At 36.1% G+C, this 18,433-nt stretch overlaps 2 protein-coding genes across 4 annotated transcripts; both read left to right on the forward strand.

The window, feature by feature from the left end:
* Positions 1-4,800: 4,800 nt before the first annotated feature.
* Positions 4,801-10,118, forward strand: lrit1a (leucine-rich repeat, immunoglobulin-like and transmembrane domains 1a). 3 transcript variants are annotated; one of them, XR_012388551.1, is made up of 6 exons: positions 4,801-5,222; positions 6,030-6,490; positions 7,461-7,766; positions 7,881-8,925; positions 9,153-9,406; positions 9,506-10,118. XR_012388551.1 is itself a non-coding variant. In XM_073919581.1 (5 exons), exons 1-4 carry the CDS (start codon positions 5,101-5,103, stop codon positions 8,921-8,923), a joined length of 1,932 nt encoding a protein of 643 aa, XP_073775682.1. In that variant the 5' UTR covers positions 4,801-5,100; the 3' UTR covers positions 8,924-8,925; positions 9,153-10,118. The 3 variants fall into 3 exon arrangements, 2 of the variants coding, with proteins under 2 accessions (XP_073775682.1, NP_001018174.2); XM_073919581.1 differs by having other exon boundaries at positions 9,153-10,118; NM_001018164.2 differs by having other exon boundaries at positions 7,881-10,118.
* A 2,891-nt stretch (positions 10,119-13,009) lies between these two features.
* Positions 13,010-16,872, forward strand: lrit2 (leucine-rich repeat, immunoglobulin-like and transmembrane domains 2). Its single transcript, NM_001020536.1, is given in 3 exon segments — positions 13,010-13,161; positions 14,327-15,102; positions 15,685-16,872. Coding segments are annotated over 3 exon segments (1,686 nt in total). The 5' UTR covers positions 13,010-13,054; the 3' UTR covers positions 16,488-16,872.
* Positions 16,873-18,433: the final 1,561 nt, after the last annotated feature.

Below are 18,433 nucleotides of genomic sequence, written 5' to 3' on the forward strand. Positions count from 1 at the left end.
GTACACAGGTTCTTGCTTTGAATGATTTGACCACATCCATGGCCACAAGATACTAGTCTTTGACAGGACGTCACAAGAAATTACAGGTCTCTCAAAGGACATCACAAGTCTCTCAGGACATAACAAGCATCTTACAGGACATTACTATCTTACAGGATATCACTGGTGTCTCCAGGACATTACTATCTTAAAAGACATCACTAGTGTATCACAAGACATCACTAGTCTCACACAGGACATGACTAGAATCTCACAAAACATGACTATTGTCACACAGGACATCACTGGTCTCTCACAGACATCACTAGTCTCTGACAGGACATCACTAGTTTGTAACACTGCTCTGCTGTGATCTTGATCAGCTTCTATAGTTTAGTGACAGTAGATGTCTTAGCCATATTTTTGACTTTTCAATTAGGTTTAGTTCAGGACTCTGGACAGGACATTTAATATTTTAATGTATTAAGCTTCAAGCAACTGCTATACCCGTTTTGCTCATCCAGCATGAAATTTGTCGACTGAATAGACAATGATACAGGGAAAGAACCATGTGTTGTCAAGTGTAGCTTTATAATAACTATTGCTGCAGTACACATCCTAAACTCATGACACTTACAGTGCATCTTACAGTGACTTCTACACACCTTCAGTCTTTCCCTCAGTTTGATGATAAAAAAAATCTTTCCCAGCATACCCAAATAAATTGCCTTCATCTCAAAAGTGAACGTTTGATCAGTTCTCTGTCCACACAACATGATCCTCAGCAATATCTGTATATTGAGAAACATATATTTTTTTCTCCTCAGAGCTAAACTGAAGAACAGTTCCATTCAAACAAATATTAATCTCTGTATTATTCTACCTTATCCTGCATTTTTCTTTTGTAGACAACTTATGTTGGGGACCTCTGAATGAGCTGGCAATGCAATGTTCTAGAAATCCTAAAAAGTCAGTAAAAACTGGAAAGCTGTTAAATATGGTTTGCCGGATTTACCACCAGGTGACAGATTAATCCCAATAACATCAAAAAGTGTTCTCTAAGTTTGACGCGTTTACTTTTTCAAATCTCTCAGTTACATTTGTTATAATGTTCTTCAGAAAATATGTAAATCATAATATACAGTACACTTAAATACTGCTCTTATACTACTGTTAGGATCAATTAAAATAAACTTAAGCAATGACTTAAGAAATTGAAGGTGTTTCTCCATTTTTTCATTGATTCATTTTTTTTTCCGGCTTAGTCCCTTTATTAATCCAGGGTTGCCACAGCAGAATGAACCGCTTTTACACAGTGGATGCCCTTCCAGCCGCAACCCATCTCTGGTAAAATCTGTTTTTTTATTATCAGCAAAAAAATATTTCTTAAAATTGTTTTATGGATATGTATAAACCACCGATTTTTGGATCAAATCCAATACAAAATAGTTTGATTAGGTAAAAGATTAGAATTAGAACTCTGTAATCTGTGATTTTATGATTTATAAATCATATTCCTTACATACAGCTCCTCTATTCCATAACTTCTAAAAGGAATTGGTTTCAACAGAGCAAACTGCATTAGTTTTCTTATGTGAAATGAAAACTGTAATAAGGAGATATTATTGAGATTACCTAATAATGCTCAAGTGGCTTATAAGCTATACACAAACGGCAGCTTTCATTGCATTCTTGAGCAGAAACTAAGAATATCATGACCTTAGTAGACTTTGGGACTTTGTGTTCATTTATAGAATGCTACTGAATATAAAGGTGACGTGGTGGCGCAGTAGGTAATGCTGTCGCTTCACAGCTAGAAGGTTGCTGGTTGGAGCCTCCGCTGGGTTAATTGCATTTCTGTATGAAGTTTGCATGTTCTTCCCGCGTTTATGTGGGTTTCCTCCGGACGCTCTGTTTTCCCCACAAGTCCAAAGACATGCGCTATAGGTGAATTAGGTTTGCTGAAATTGTCCGTTGTGTGTGTGTGTGTGTGAATTAGAATGTATGGGTGATTCCCAGTGATGGGTTGCAGCTGGAAGTGCATCCGCTGCGTAAAACATATGCTGGATAAGTTGGCGATTTATTCCTCTGTGACGACCCCAGATTAATAAAGGGACCAAACAATTTTTTATGTGATTGTGATTAAACTTTGCCCAGCACTAGAAACAATATTAAAATAATTTCAACTAAGTGAGTTAAGCTTGTGACATACTTGGGAAATTCTGCCTTACATTTTTAACTTGGCACTAATCAGAACAGATATGCTGGTGCCAAGGACCAATGTTGCCGGATAAACAGAAAGGCTTCTGGCAAAAATAACTCTCATTGGCCTAGAATTAAAGGAAAATATTCTCCATAACAGACAAACCATATGGTTTTATTAAACATGCAAAATGTTCCATGAACAAAATATTTATCAAAGTTTAACTGCTGCGTCTGTCTTTTTCTTGTTTACTGTTTTGACTTGTTTAGTTAATGTTGTTAATTATGATGCAGTATATATATGATTATGTTGCAAGAATTGTTGCACTTACCAACCCTGCATAACAGCAGACTAATAGGAAGAACAAGCTGCTTGTAAGTCAAGGCCTAACAGGATTACATGAAGGAAAATATTTTTAAAATCCCATTGGAAACGCCACTGAACAAGCTGTGCAAAGTTAGACATCCTCTGTCTGAGAGACACTCTGAGTATACTCTGACAGCCTTTATTAGACTTTATTCTGTGCATTTTCAATAAAATCAGTAATAAATCTATTGATAAAAGTGTTCTTTTAAAAATGATATTTTGCACAATATGATGTGTAGAGGATTCTTTTTTACACTCACCACCAACTTTTTTTAGGTACAGCTGTTCAACTGCTCATTAATGCAAATCAGCCATTCACATGGCAGCAACTCAATGCTTTTAGGGGTGTAGACATGGTCAAGACGACCTGCTGCAGTTCAAACTGAGCATCAGAATGGGAAAGAAAGGTGATTTAAGTGACTTTGAACTTGGCATGGTTGTTGATGCCAGACGGGCTGGTCAGAGTATCTCAGAAACTGCTGATCTACTGGGATTTTCACACACAACTATCAATAGGGCTTACAAAGAAAGGTCTGAAAAAGGAAATATCCAGTGAGTGGCAGTTCTGTGTGTGCAAATGCCATGTTGATGCCAGCGGTCAGAGGAGAATGGCCAGACTAGTTCGAGCTGATAGAAAGCCAACAGTAGCTCAAATAACCACTCGTTACAACTGAGGTGTGTAGAAAATTAGAGTGTAATATATAAGAATTGCTTCTGACGGCAGCTACAGCATATCTGAACGCACAACACATCGAAACTTGAGGCAGATGGGCTACAACAGCAACATTCCGGTGGTATGGTCAGAATTTTGCATTAACAAGATGAAAGTATGGATCCATCCTGCATTGCATCTACAGTTCAGGCTGCTTGTGGTGGTGTAATGGTGTGGGGGATATTTCCTTAGCACACTTTGGGCCCATTAGTACCAATTGAGCATCATGTCAAAGCCACAGCCTTGCTGAGCATTGTTGCTGACCATGTCCACCTCTTTATGATCACAGAGTACATATCTTCTGATGGCTACTTCCAGCAGGATAACGTGCCATGTCATAAAGCACTAATCATCTCAGACTGGTTTCTTGAACATGACAATGTGTTCACTGTACTCAAATGGCCTCCACAATCACCAGTTCATAATCCAATTGAGCACCTTTGGGATGTGATGAAATGGGAGATTTGCATCATACTGTAGATGTGTAGCCGACAAATCTGCAGCAACTGCATGATGCTATCATGTCAATATGGACCAAAATCTCTGAGGAATATTTCCAGTACCAATTGTTGCCACAAAGGATTAAGGCAGTTCTGAAGGCAAAAGGGGTCCAACTTTGTACTTTATGGTGAACCTTATAAAGTGGCGGTTGAGTGAATAGGTGCATAAGCAATACATTGTAATGTTCAATCAGAAATTAGATTAGGAGATTAAATGTAACATTTAACGAAACATTTTACATATCTTTGATAGCGTTAGTGAAAATAAAGATGTTCATTGTTATTTCCTGTTATCTGACTGTGTATTTGCTAATGTTATCAAGCACAAATGTGAATTTTAATTATGCATTAATAAATACTGTGATTAAAAAGTGCAAAGTATTGTTCATTCTTAATTAATTTAAATAAAGCCAATAAGCAAGATTAAGAACCGATTAACAATCTATTAACATTTAATATTTTTTAAGAACAAGTAACACAAATGTAAACTGAATTGTTAGTGTTAGATCAAAGTAATCTTTAAAAATACATAGTTGATATTACAACTATAAAATACAGAAGATATAAAGTTACAATTTCTTTAAAAATGATTAGAAATGAATGATGTTAGACAATGAAAGTATTTTTTTAGAGTTGAAATAGAATAGAGAGTTAATAACAGGAGTCTTGACAAAAAATCAAAATCAACAAAAGTGCAATAACTGCTATCATCAGCTTGTCAAACCTTTTACACACAACAAGGGTCATAACAGATCATCTGTCTTTTGTGCCATTTTATTTGCAGTATAAACATTCTTATAAATGCAGCACTCTTTGTCCCATTAAAATTTGTGCATTCAGCATATAAATATGAAAGTGTTTATATAAACATTGGCCATTGTTAAGCTAAAACAAAATTTTACACACTGGTAGCGACAATAAATGATATACAACAAGAACAGACCAGCTTTCAAAGCATAATCTCTTACACAATCCAGATAGAGAAAAACACAGCCATAATTTAACTGTCTGACAGTTGGGCGGCTTAAAATAGAGCTTGATGAGGGGTGGGCATTACACATCATGACCAATTCGCAAACATTTCCTCCCTTTAATTAACAGCTGTATCTCTGTGTAGCCTATCAGATTGCAAGATTGCGCACGCAAATGAATGAAAATAACGCGCGTGCTTGCGCTAATCCTCGTCTGTCCTTTTTATCTGCAGGACTTGTATCTGTCAGATCACTATGGGATATCGGAGCAGAGGGACGATGACATGCTGGTTATTTTTCCATAACTGCAAGTGGATGGTTCTTCATTAAAACTACGTTCCGCGGTGTTGTATTGACACTTGTGGCGAAATGTCTCTCACTGTCTTTTTGGGTCTCCTACTGGCATCTGGAGGATTTCCACTTGTTCGGAGCACCTGTCCTACACAGTGCAGCTGCTTTTATCATAACTTGAGTGATGGATCAAGAGCCAGGTTCGTGTGTGTTCAAATTGATCTTTTTTTCTTTATTTAGTGGGAAGTCCAAGGCATTTTCACACTTGTATTGCAGTGAACTGATGCGTTTATAGATTCAGATACTGGATGTATTGTATACGTGGCATAACTAAATTATATACAATTTCATTCTTTAATTTTCTTTTCGACAAAGTCATTTTTTGTATATAAATATGTATAATATATTTCTTTATTTTCCTTAAATTTAGTTATTAACAGTTATTAGTTATTAACATAGTTATTAACATATATATATATATATATATATATATATATATATATATATATATATATATATATATATATATATATATATATATATATAGACATACACATTTTATGTTAGCTATGTTAACCAAAAAGTGGTTTTACACTAACCATGTACAGATGGCTTTTGTTGTAAAACCAAAAGAAAATAGTAATCAATACGCCAATATTTGTTATTATATAATATTAACTTGTTATTTGTTATCACTTTTTAATCACTTTGCTAATAAAACCATAATTTATTTTCGTTAGGGCATTGTGTTTTATTTCGTTTGGGATAAGCTAAAGTCTATTTAACACATTACATGCCTTTATTTAATATTGTAATAATTTAGAAGAAATTTCAATAAATGTAGCCTATATTTTATAGCCAATATATTGATATCATTCTCTTATATATATTTTATATTGAGTGTGGTTTAAGTATTGCTGAAAGCGTTTGTAACTGGTTTTCGAGTGCGCGTGCTTTTAAATCCCTGATTTATAAATCTTTCCTCTTGTTTGTATTGCGTTTTGCAGGAGCGTGATTTGCAATGATCCAGAGATTTCCCTGGTGCCCGCCTCATTCCCAGGCGACACATCCAAACTTCGCATCGAAAAGACTGCCATCAAGAGGATCCCGAGCGAGGCTTTTAGTTACCTCTCAAACTTAGAATTTCTCTGGATGTCGTTTAACGTTTTATCCTCTCTGAACTCGGACAGTTTCCGCGGCCTATACAGTTTAGAGGAACTAAGGCTGGATGGAAATTCGCTCTCTTCGTTTCCGTGGGAATCCCTGATGGACATGCCGAGTCTGAGGCTCCTTGATATCCACAACAATCAGCTCTCCTCGCTGCCTTCTGAAGCTGCTCTTTACATGAAAAACATAACCTATCTGGATTTATCCAGCAATAATCTGCTGACGGTACCAGCCGAAGTTCTCAACACTTGGTTGACAATTAAACCCACCCTGGGAGCAGAAAGTTCAAAATTGATTCTTGGTATGTTTTTTTGTCTCCTTTTTTAAACGCATTGGGGGTTTTATATATAACATTTTTTATTTTTGAATTATATTTTTTATAAAAAAAAATACATCCAACAAACAAATGTATAGAACATTTTAAATATATATCAAAAATAATTTGCATAGTTTGCATAGTAAGTGAAATTGTTCAGCAGATCCTTTTTATTTATTTATTTATTTATAATTTTACATATTCCAGTTAAAAAAACACAAAGTGCTTGGTGGTTTTAACAAAGATATTTTCTTTGGATCAAGATACCTTAAAAATAAACTATTATTTTTAGTAGAAGTTGTTAAACAGTTTACAGAAGTTTACAGTTTGAGAAAGTATTTCTACTTTTATACAAAAACCTCAAGCAGATGCGATTAATTGCCTACATTATTTCCAAGACTTGCTTGCTTTTACAATATTTTATATTATTATGTTATTCTTAAAGTAATATTTCACCCTCAATAAAATAAAATGAAATAAAACTCTATCACTATTTACACACCCACAACTTCTTCAAAACCTCTATGAGTTTCTTAATTCTGTTGAATATTCTGAATATTTTGAAAGAATGTTGGTAACAAGATCATCAACACTGTAAAAAAAACTGCAGGGTTCTACACAATTCCTTCATGTTGTCTCACCACAAATTGATTAAGTTAACTTAATATTTTTTACAAATTTAAGTTGATTGAATTTAAAACAATTACGTTATCCCATAAAAACCCTCAAGAATTGTGTTGATTCAGCTTTTTATAAATAAGTAGTTTCAACAAGCAGCAAAAAATGTTTTAAAGTGTACATTCTTTAAAATATCTTCTCATGTTCCCGACAGATAAAAGAAGCGTGTATGTTTGAAACATCGGAGGGTGTGTCATTGCTGACAGAACTGTATTTTTTGGGTGAACTAACCTTTTGTTGAGTTGCCTCTTGTCACTAATCATTTGTTTTGTTCCAGGTCTTCATGACAACCCCTGGCTGTGCGACTGTCGTTTATACGATCTTGTCCAGTTCCAGAAGTCTCCCAGTCTGTCAGTGGCTTTCATTGACACGAGGCTTAGGTGTGCTGATCCAGAGAGTCTGTCTGGAGTTCTGTTCAGTGATGCTGAGCTCCGGCGCTGCCAAGGACCTCGGGTTCACACTGCTGTGGCCCGTGTTAGAAGTGCAGTGGGAAACAATGTCTTGCTGCGATGTGGAACCGTTGGGGTTCCCATCCCCGAGCTGGCCTGGAGAAGGGCAGATGGGAAGCCACTGAACGGGACAGGTGAGTTGGCAAGCACAACAATGGACTGTGATTACACGATACTAATTAGATCCAGCATTTTCAGCAATCATACTCAAGTGTTCTGCTTTTCTTTTCTTTTTTTTTTTTTTGCAGTTCTACTGGAGAATTCGAAGGAGGGAATTGTTTGGTCTATTTTAAGTGTACCAGCCGTATCCTATCGCGACACTGGAAAATACATCTGCAAAGCCACAAATTATGCAGGCAGTGCAGAAGCTGTGATTTCTTTAATCATAAACGATGCACCCAAAATGGAAAATCCAACCCTGGATCCAAAACCCAAACTAAAGTCCAAAAAGCCAAACACTATGGTCAAAGCAGCATATCAAGAAAAACACATCGCCACTTATGTTTCCCCAACACCTAAAAATGGACTACCACTCAGTGGCACAGTGAGCTACACAGGCCCGTATCCTGGAATGGAGAGCGACAATGCTGCTAACAGTCGAATGAATACCCAAACAGCCAGTCCAGATGGCTTCTTGGAAACCAATCTGAGCAACTTGGCCGCAAACACATCCTCGCTCCAACAAGACCCTGACAGGGTAGTGCGCTCTGTGAAAGTGATTGGTGATACAGACTACACTGTGTGTCTGAACTGGAGGGCTCCGACCGCCAAAAACACCACCGCCTTCAGCGTCCTCTACGCTGTGTTTGGGGAGAGAGATATGCGCAGAATTAACGTTAGTCCCGGCAACAACCGGATCGTCATTGAGGGACTGGTTCCAAAAACCAAATACATCGCCTGTGTGTGCGTCAAGGGGCTGATCCCCAAAAAGGAGCAGTGTGTAATCTTCTCAACAGATGCGGCAGCGAGCGCTAATGGAACCCAAAAGCTCATTAATGTAGTAGTAATCACGGTCGCCTGCGTGATAGCTGTGCCTCTGACTGTGATCGTGTGCTGTGGGGCGCTTAAGAGGAAAATTAAGAAGTTTCTGGGCAAGAACTCTAAAGACATTCAGGACTCGTATGTGACTTTTGAGACTCTATCTCCTAGCACCAAGGCCAAAGGCTTGGAGGGGGAATATCTTACCAGACTGAATGCTGAAGAGTCCAACAGACTCCTGTCAGCCCGCTCCAGCTTAGACTCGGAGTCCACTGCCAAGATTGAGGGACAGCCAAATGAATACTTCTGCTGACAGTATCCCTCAGCCACGATTCCACCACGCAGCCTGCCGAGTATCCAGGCCCAGCCGCAGTATCTGAGTGCACATAATCTGTACCAGCAGTACATGGCTGGCCATCCGTGAAGAAGCTTCTGGATACATTGCATACGTAACAAAGCGCACCACGTCGGTCTTTGTTACTGTGTATTTGGACTTGGTTTCTAAACTAAGCCATTTGGCTGGTGGTGGGGTTGTGGCTGAGCGATCCCAGGAACTACATATATAGACCCTTTTAGATGTGCTAGGAGGAACTGACTCAAAGGGAAATGTTCATATGAAAAATGTTCTTATTCTTGTATATTTGTGTATATCGAAACATTTATTAATATGTGATGATAATAATAATAATAATATGTACAGAATTGAGTAATTTCTACATACACTCTTAAAAATAAAGGTTTAATTTTGTTTTCACAATACTGTAGAACAGGGGTGTCCAAACTCTGGAGGGCCACTGTTCAGCTGAGTTTAGCTCCAACTTGCTTCAACATGCCTGGCAGGAAATTTCTAGTATATCTAGGAGCTTGATTAGCTGATTCAAGTGTGTTTGATTAGGGTTGGAGCTAAACTCTCCAGAACACCAGCCCTCCAGGACAGAGTTTGGACATCCCTGCTGTAAAACAATGTTTTGGTTCCCCAAAGAACCTTTTAGGAAACTTTTCTTAAAGAGAACACTCTCTACTTGTTCCAAACCGAATTGAGTTTCTTTATGCTGTTGAACACAAAGGAAAATATACTTATCGACTTCCATACTTTGGATGTGATTGGCTGCTTTTTCGCAACCTTCCTCAGAATAACTTGTTTTTTGTTCAACAGAAGAGAGAAATTCATAAATGTTTAGAACAACTTGAGTGTGATCAAATAGTGTGGTAATTTTCCTTTTTGGGTCAACTCTCTCTTCTTTAATTTTCAGTGTGGACAAAAATCCTGACATCTTTTTTACTTTTAAGATTGCAAACATGGCATGACTCCCACTCTTGTGATATTCCTAATCTGCAAGAATTTAAATTATCCTTAGAAATAGGACAATCTGATCTCACAAAATTATTAAATATTGATACTCCAGTGACTCAATGCTTATATATTCAGAAACTCTGACTGTCTTAAAAAAACTTGACTAATTTATTCAAACACTGTTCAATAAATGAGTGATCACTAACAAGGAAAAGAGTGTCTGTATTCAGCTCAATGCTCTCTGGTTTTCTTTTCTTTTCTGATAATAACTAAAGCATTTTGGTTACTGAATGGCTTTTTTTAGGGGTTATTGCAACATCAGAAATTCATTTTCACATCTAACTTGATCTCAGTGCTCAGAATCAGTGCAAATCGGAAATGTATGGTAATTTGACCCATCAAATTATTGAGCAAAATGATTAGCCCCTGATTAGACTTTTTTGTTTACATGACACATACCTGCTATCATTTAGCAGTTCATACATTTTAAGGAAGAAACACGGAACAAAAAAATTGAAGAGTTTAGATGCAAAAACCTGTGCCATATAAAATTTTCATCTAAAAGTTGTATTTTTTTTTCAGTGTAGTTTCAATAATTTTACCCTTAGTGCAAAGAATAGGTTTTTTTCATTGCATTTAAAGTGAAATAACTAAACATTAACTTAGGAGGCTGAGAAAAACAGATTTTAGAGGAAAGTTTCAGACAGCACTTAGAGGTTTTTGCATCTGAACTCTTCAATTTTTTCCTGTTGACTCTAAGCTAAAATACAGTTGAAATATGAGACTGTCCAAGGAAAAACTGGTCTCCCTATATAGAACACAAATGAAGAAATTTAAGAAATTTCTGCACCTCGATTGAAAGTCTATTCACCATGAACCAATGTCTTAAAATGCTTTTCTAAAAAAAAAAAAAAATGCTAAAAAACAAACAAACAAGCGATCTAATCCAAGACTTCTGAAGAGATGTGATCCCTTTATAGGATGAACAGATTTTATTTAGGCTTTTATTCACGTGTAAACACTGATCAACAAACATAGAAAAGCTCAACCAAAAAAAAACAAACCTCATTGGTCCCTGGATGCTCAAACATTCTGATGTGACATGCAAAAAATAAACTTCATTAGTTCTTGTGTCAAGCAAGACCGCTTGAATAATTTGACTACAGCAAACATTGTTTACTGATCAGAATAAAGACCTAAAATAAATCTGTTCATCCAATAAAGCCAGCATGTGGTCTTAAACCTTCTTCTTGGGACCAAAGATGCAAACAAGAATCTTTATTTTTGAAAGTGTAGTTACTCTTTTAACAAAGTATGATGAGTCTAGTGTAACACTACTATGAATAAAATGCAGATTTCTGTTTCATATATTTTATATACACACACACACACACACACACGCACACACGCATGCACGCACACAAATATACAAAATATACAAAATAAAACACAGTGCTTAGCATAATTGAGTACACCCCATTTTGAAATTTTTTTATCCATTTCTCAGTGAATATAGGCAATGTATTTTGGTTTGTTTAAACAAAACAGATTTAATAAATACACCAAACATATTTTGAAATTGAAAGAAAATACAAATAAATTCAAGCAAAATATTAAAAAATAAATTCCAAACTACAAAATTGCAACTAAATTTTTCAATGTTTTTGCTTTTCCTGATTTCCCAGTTTTTAAAAATTAGTATTTAATATTTTTCTAACATCTAAATTTGGCTGTACTAGTTTTTGGACCGTTATCATAAGTTATTCTGTTAGATAAGCTTCAGATTTGGCTACAGTACGGACTAATCTAATGTATATGCACAAATATAATATTGTATAGCTTCCTTTAAAAATATTAATTTAAAAGATAGATTTGTAAGGGGTGTACTGGGTATACTAAGTACTATATAAAAAGTTCAGATGCAAAAACCTCTAAATGCCATCTGAAATTTTACTCTAAAATTAGCATTTTATCAGGCTCCTGTGTGTATGTTGAGTAATATCACTTTCATGGCAAAAATAAGTCCTTTCCTGTTCTTTAAAGCGAAATTTCTCAACATAAAAAAGGAGGTTGAGAAAAATTTTCATTTTCTATATATATATATATATATATATATATATATATATATATATATATATATATATATATATATATATATATATAATATTGCTGTAAAAAACAAGAATAATGTTAATCCAAATAAAGAGTAGAGATAAATAATATAAAAATAAATAAAAAAGTACAATTAAATAACTATTACATCATGAGATACATAAACAGAAGATACATAAACAAAAAAGCTGTACATTAGAAGGTAGAAACAAGAGATCTGACTGTATATTATTGCTGATACACTATATTATTTCAATTTAATTTAGTTATTTCTAAAATGTCAACAAAAGCCACTTTGTTAAACCGTAGAATTTAATTTGAAACATTAAAAGTCTAGAGCAGAGAGCAAGGTCCCATAAGGCAATTTGTTCACTCATTCATTCATCTGCCACAGCGGAACGAACTGCTAACTTATCCAGCATATGTTTTACGTAGCAGATGCCCTTCTAGCTGCAACCCTGCATTACTGGGAAACACCCATACACTCTTATTCACACACATACACTTCAGACAATTTTAGCTCACCCAATTCACCTATAGCTCATGTCTTTGGACTGTGGGGGAAACCGGAGCAACTTGAAGAAACCTACGCGAACATGGAGAGAACATGCAAACTCCACACAGAAATGCCAACTGCCGAGGCTCAAACCAGCGACCTTCTTGATGTGAGGCGACGGTGACACCCACTGCACCACAGCGTCGCCATATAATGCAATTCACAACTGTAAATAAATGGAAAAACACAAAAACTGTTAATTAACAGATATTTTTTTACAGCGTATAAAACAAAAATATTTTCACTTTTGAAGTTGCCCCTAACTCTGATTTTTGTAATAATTTAATTTTAAATTGTACAATATTTGCACAAGTATTTTACTTTTACAGTCTAGGTCAAAATTAATAGGTCAGTCCAACAATTAAGTTGCAAACAGTGTCTCACGAGGTACGTCAAGGATTACAGCTAATAGGCTTTACTGAACTCTACCTGCAGTCATGTCTTGCACGGACACAGAGCGGATATACCATTTATAGGAGACCATGGATGTCTGTGTTTTATTTCACTTGATTGTTTTCTGTATTTTGATTAGTCATATCAGCTCAGAGTGTTTTCCAGGATGCTCCTGTGGGACTGACCGTCATGGGAGGTTAGTTTCAGTTTGTTTTAGTGATAGCATACTGTAGATGAGTAGTGTCATTGAGCAAAGATGGTGGTTGTTGTTTTGGAACAGGGCACAATGTGAAAGCCGAAGTCTGTAAATATGTGTGTGTGCCTTTAGAATACTCTGCCCATGATGTTATAAAGAAAATTATTAAAACAGTTAAAAATATATTAATATTGATTCTTGAATGATTTTATAATTAAACCCTTAAACAAAGCTTCCAAAAGTAAGTTTTCCAAGCAATGAGACTATTACTAATCTTTCTTGGTTCCACACAAAAACCTTTCAGCGATCAATTTTGAAATTATTATTTTTTATTTGTTTAAACATTTTCATTTTCCTCTATAAAGAACCATTTAAGCAATGGAAAAGAATTCATAGAACCACTGATGCCAATGAGGAACTTTTTTTAACTGTCAATTTGCTTTAAAAAAAATCATCATTCATTATACTGTCATTACAGAGATGCAAAGCATTTTTTTTAAATGCTGCTTTTTGGTCATGTTGAAACTAAAAAAATGTCTGTTAGGACAACTTGATGTTGTTAATTTTAACTTTTTAAGTGTAGCTGAGAGTAGCTTCATCAATTTTTATTAATTATGCCTACCTATCATGGAAAATACATACAATATTTTATTTTAAATAATTATTTTTGTTGAATTTATATTTTTTTTTAAATTTAGAGCCTAACATACAATGCAATACACAAATATAGACACAAGCAAACAAAATAAACAAAGGTTATCCCAATATTTAATTTATATAGAAATAGAAAATGTTGTTATCTGATCATATTGGAAATAGAAAAAACAAGAACATCATTGCCAGGATAGGTGGTTGATGACAATAATTTGTTTTAAATATATTTTATTATTTTATTATTATTTATTTTAAAAACATGTTACTTTATTTAATTTAGAGTTTATTCCGACATTTATTCCATAAAAAACAATAAAATAAAAAAATAAAAAACAATTCTTTACGTAAAATGTACAGGCTGCTAAATGATCATGATGGAACATTCAGTTTGCTTAATAGCTTTAAAACGTTCCAATGTTGTATTTATTAATAGATAATAATCTCAATACAGACTTTTTTCTAAAGAATTTGTACATCAACATCCACTAAAAAGCACTTAATCTTTTTATAGGTCACTCACATGTATGGAAACAGCTCTAACCGGGATTCCTGACGGTCTACCGGAAGATTTGACAAAAATACGGATTGAGAAATCACAACTAAGTGAACTACCGAAGGCTGTGTTTTCCCATGTCAAGGCCCTAAAACATCTCTGGTTAAATTTCAATGACATTGCCATAATAAACATCAAAAGTCTGGAAGGTCTGGCTAACCTGACGGAGCTCCGGCTGCAAGGAAACAAGCTGCGTTCAGTACCGTGGACCGCGTTCGAGGAGACGCCAAACCTCAAGATCTTGGACCTGAAACACAACCGCATCGACGCCCTTCCCGAACACGCGCTCAAGTTTTTACCAGGACTGACCTATTTAGACCTGTCCTCAAATCAACTATCAGTCATATCTAAAGACGTCTTTCTCAACTGGCCTCTTTATCATTCGGAAAACAAGCACGAAAAGCCGTCAGCATCCAATGTTGTTCTGGCGCTTCATGACAACCCGTGGCTGTGTGACTGTCGGCTGGGAGGCTTCATCGAGTTTATTAAATCGTTAACCCCGCCGTTTATTCTTATGAACTCTTATTTGACGTGTTCTAGCCCTGAATTGAAGGCAGGGAAGTTTTTTCATGAGGTGGACCTAAAGACGTGTGTGAAGCCAGTGGTCAGTGCTCCGGTTATCAACATCACCGCGCCGTTAGGAGGAAACGTCACGCTGACGTGCTCTGCGTCGGCCAGACCTGAAGCGGTCATTCGGTGGATATATGCCCTCAAGATGCTAAGAGGATTTCGCGGTAAGAGATGAACGCAAAATATGTTTACATACGTTTAATTGTGTTTAAGATAAATATGTGCTTATTCAACACTCGATTAGTGTTCACACATTAGCTCACTTTTGCAAATGATATAAACAACTAAACTGACCTCACCTACTTAGAGTCTTAAGTAACCAGCAAGCATTTTTTGCTTTAAAAGATGTCTAATAGATGTCTAATAGAGGTCTAAACACAGTCGTATTGGCTAAAACAACGTTAAATTTGGGCTGTAAGTGAAAAACTAATAGACGTCTAACAATAGGCAAAAACTAGACTATGTCGTCAAATGAAAAGAAATGAATCAGATATAAATCCTGTCTAGTATGTCTATTTGACAACGTTTATTTTTGGGCTTTTCTTAAATGTCTATTAGATTTTAACAGACAGCCCATGTTTGCCTTGATTTAGCCAAACTGTCTATGTTTAGATGTCCATTAGACGTCTATTAAGCACTTGCTGGGTAGATACTGTTATTTTATATAAAGTTTATAAAATACACACATGCTACACATTACAGTGTTAATTATTATGGCCTTTTGAACAATATTTTCACGTTTTCAGATATACTGAGCCATGTGGATGAAGACACCATCAGTTCTCAGCTGGTAATTCCTTCACTTCATTCAGCTGACCGAGGCCTCTACACCTGCATTGCCAACAATTTCCTCGGCAATTCCTCTGTCATCATCTCAGTAGATGTAAAGTCTCCAGAAGGCTCATCATCTCATCCCTCAGGCCCTTCTGCTGCTATCGGCGAGGAGAATGTTTATATCGACATCCGTATTGCCAAACAGACGGTTTATGGCATCACAATTGAGTGGCGTGCTGTGACAGAAAATCCAGCAGAAACCTGGTTCACCATCCATTTCGGCCGATATGATGCAGTAAAGAAGGAGCAGATTTACATTGGGCCAGGTATAAACACATACTCGGTCACAGACTTGCTCCCGGCCACAAAATATGAAATATGCGTTACTCTAAAGAACCAGGCTCCTCGAATCGGTCAGTGCATTGTATTTGTGACAGGCAGTGATTTCAACGAGATGGAACAAAGAGAGAAGCTCATTCATATTGTGGTCATTGTACTTGCCATGGTGCTCGCTGTGCCTGCAGGAATGTACGCCTGTACCACCGATGCCAAGTTCAACTGTTTCGAGCGCTGCGCTGAGTTATGGAGAAATAGAAGACATGCAGAGCTTTCAAACCCGACTGGCGACAGGCAAGGTACATTCGACAGTCTCCAGGCTGCCAGTGATGAAGGTCTCTATAAAGAATCCAACAAAGACAAGAAAGCCAGACGAAGGTCTGCGGAGAAGATACACAAGACAAAGAATGACCGAAGACCAACAGCTGAGCTTTACTGACACCAAAAGACACCTGTGGACTTAATATTACCCATAAAAGGGTTCAGACAAGCCTCCATTTAATTGCATTGTGACGTTCATCCAGCTTGAGAGTTCAACAGAAGATTTGAGTTAAAGTTAATGCTCTTTTATGGATGCCACAATCTTCATGAGAGTCATAAACTCACGGATCAGCTTGTACAGGATTTTGCAAATAAGCTGGCGATAATCAAAGGAAGCTTCTAGATAAAAACAGTAAAAGACTTTAAAAATAAAGATGCATCAATGGAAGCATGATTATCTTTAAAGTGATATTTCTCTAAAATATCACCAAATTGCTGTTTACTAACTCTCAGAGCAGTAGGTGGACTGAACGGGCACTTTAAGAAATTAGTAAAAAAAAAAATGTAAAAAAAAGAATACAGACTATATATATATATATATATATATATATATATATATATATATATATATATATATATATATATATATATATATATATATATATATATATATTTAAATACTGAGAAATTGAGGAAGGAAAATATTTCTCATATGGATGCCTCTGGAAAAACTCTGAAACTTTTATAATCTCAGTGCACTTTCATAGAGACGACTAGTTTCCATTAAATATCAAAGATATTCATGGCACAGTTACTGTGTATGAAACTCTTTATTATGGGGATGAAGATGATATTTCTCTACTATCCTAAATAAGTTATTCTAGGTTGTGGTGCATTTGTATAATTGTAAAATTCATTTGGATGTTTTATGTAAGAGATTTATTTTAATGCACATTATATGGTCATAGAGGTACAGTCTAAAAGAAGATTAGGATTTCTGAGGCTTGTTCCATATCATGTGAATCCAATAGGGTACCGTATATATCATAAAAACAGACACATCAATTAAAATAAAAATGACTAAGAATTAATAATAATTTCTCAATTTAAATGGCACATTTCTGGATACTCAAAGCACTTTACATATTTTAGGGGGGAATCTCGTCATCCACCACGAGTGTGCAGCATCCACCTGATGATGTGACAGCAGCCATATTGTGCCAGACCGCTTACCACACACCAGCTGATTGGTGGAGAAGAGACAGAGCGATGAAGCCAATTATGATATGGGGATGGTTAGGAAGCCATGATGGACAGAAGCCTGTAGCCACCATGATGCTGGGGTTAAACCCCTACCCCTTTTCGAAAGACATCCTGTGATTTTTAATGACCACAGAGAGTCAGGACCTCAGTTAAACGTCTGAAAGAGGGTGCTCACTGAGCAGTATAGAGTCCCCATCAATATACTGGGGCGTTAGGACCCACACTGACCTGCAGCCCTGCTTAGCTTCAGTGGGCAACCATGTGAAAGCTGCAGAGAGCTAGCTGCCAACTGACATAAGATTACAATCCACTGACCATCCAAGGGAATAAATCTGACCTTTATTTGAACTATTAGAGGCTGGACACTTTCAGCAGTCTTGAGGCTGCCAGTGATGAATACAAATATAAACAGTCTGACAAAGAGTAGAAAGCCAGGTGAAGATATGCAGAGAAGATACAAAGACAAAGAATGATTAAAGATCAATGAGCTTTACTGGCACTGAAAGAGATCTACATGTATAGACTGACTATTACCCATGAAAGAGCTCAGGAAAGCCTCTATTATTTGCTTTGTGACAATCATCCAGCTTGAGTGTTCTGCAGAAGATGAGAGTAAAGTTAATGTGCTTATTATGGATGACACAATAGCGTCTGGACAAGGTTTTCCCAGATAAATGTGCAAAAAACAAAGGGAGCCATTTATTCAAAGCAAAGAAGTGAAACAGTTCTATATTTTTAAAAATTTAGATGCATTTATGGAATCATCAAGACTTTAAATGAAGGGATGAATTCAAACTAAATGGGACAAGCAGCTTTTAAACACTTAAAGACAATAAATGCAAACTGTTTTGGTTAAAGTGA

Source organism: Danio rerio, chromosome 13, assembly GCF_049306965.1.
Source record: "Danio rerio strain Tuebingen ecotype United States chromosome 13, GRCz12tu, whole genome shotgun sequence".
In the NCBI taxonomy this organism is placed as follows: Eukaryota; Metazoa; Chordata; class Actinopteri; order Cypriniformes; family Danionidae; genus Danio; species Danio rerio.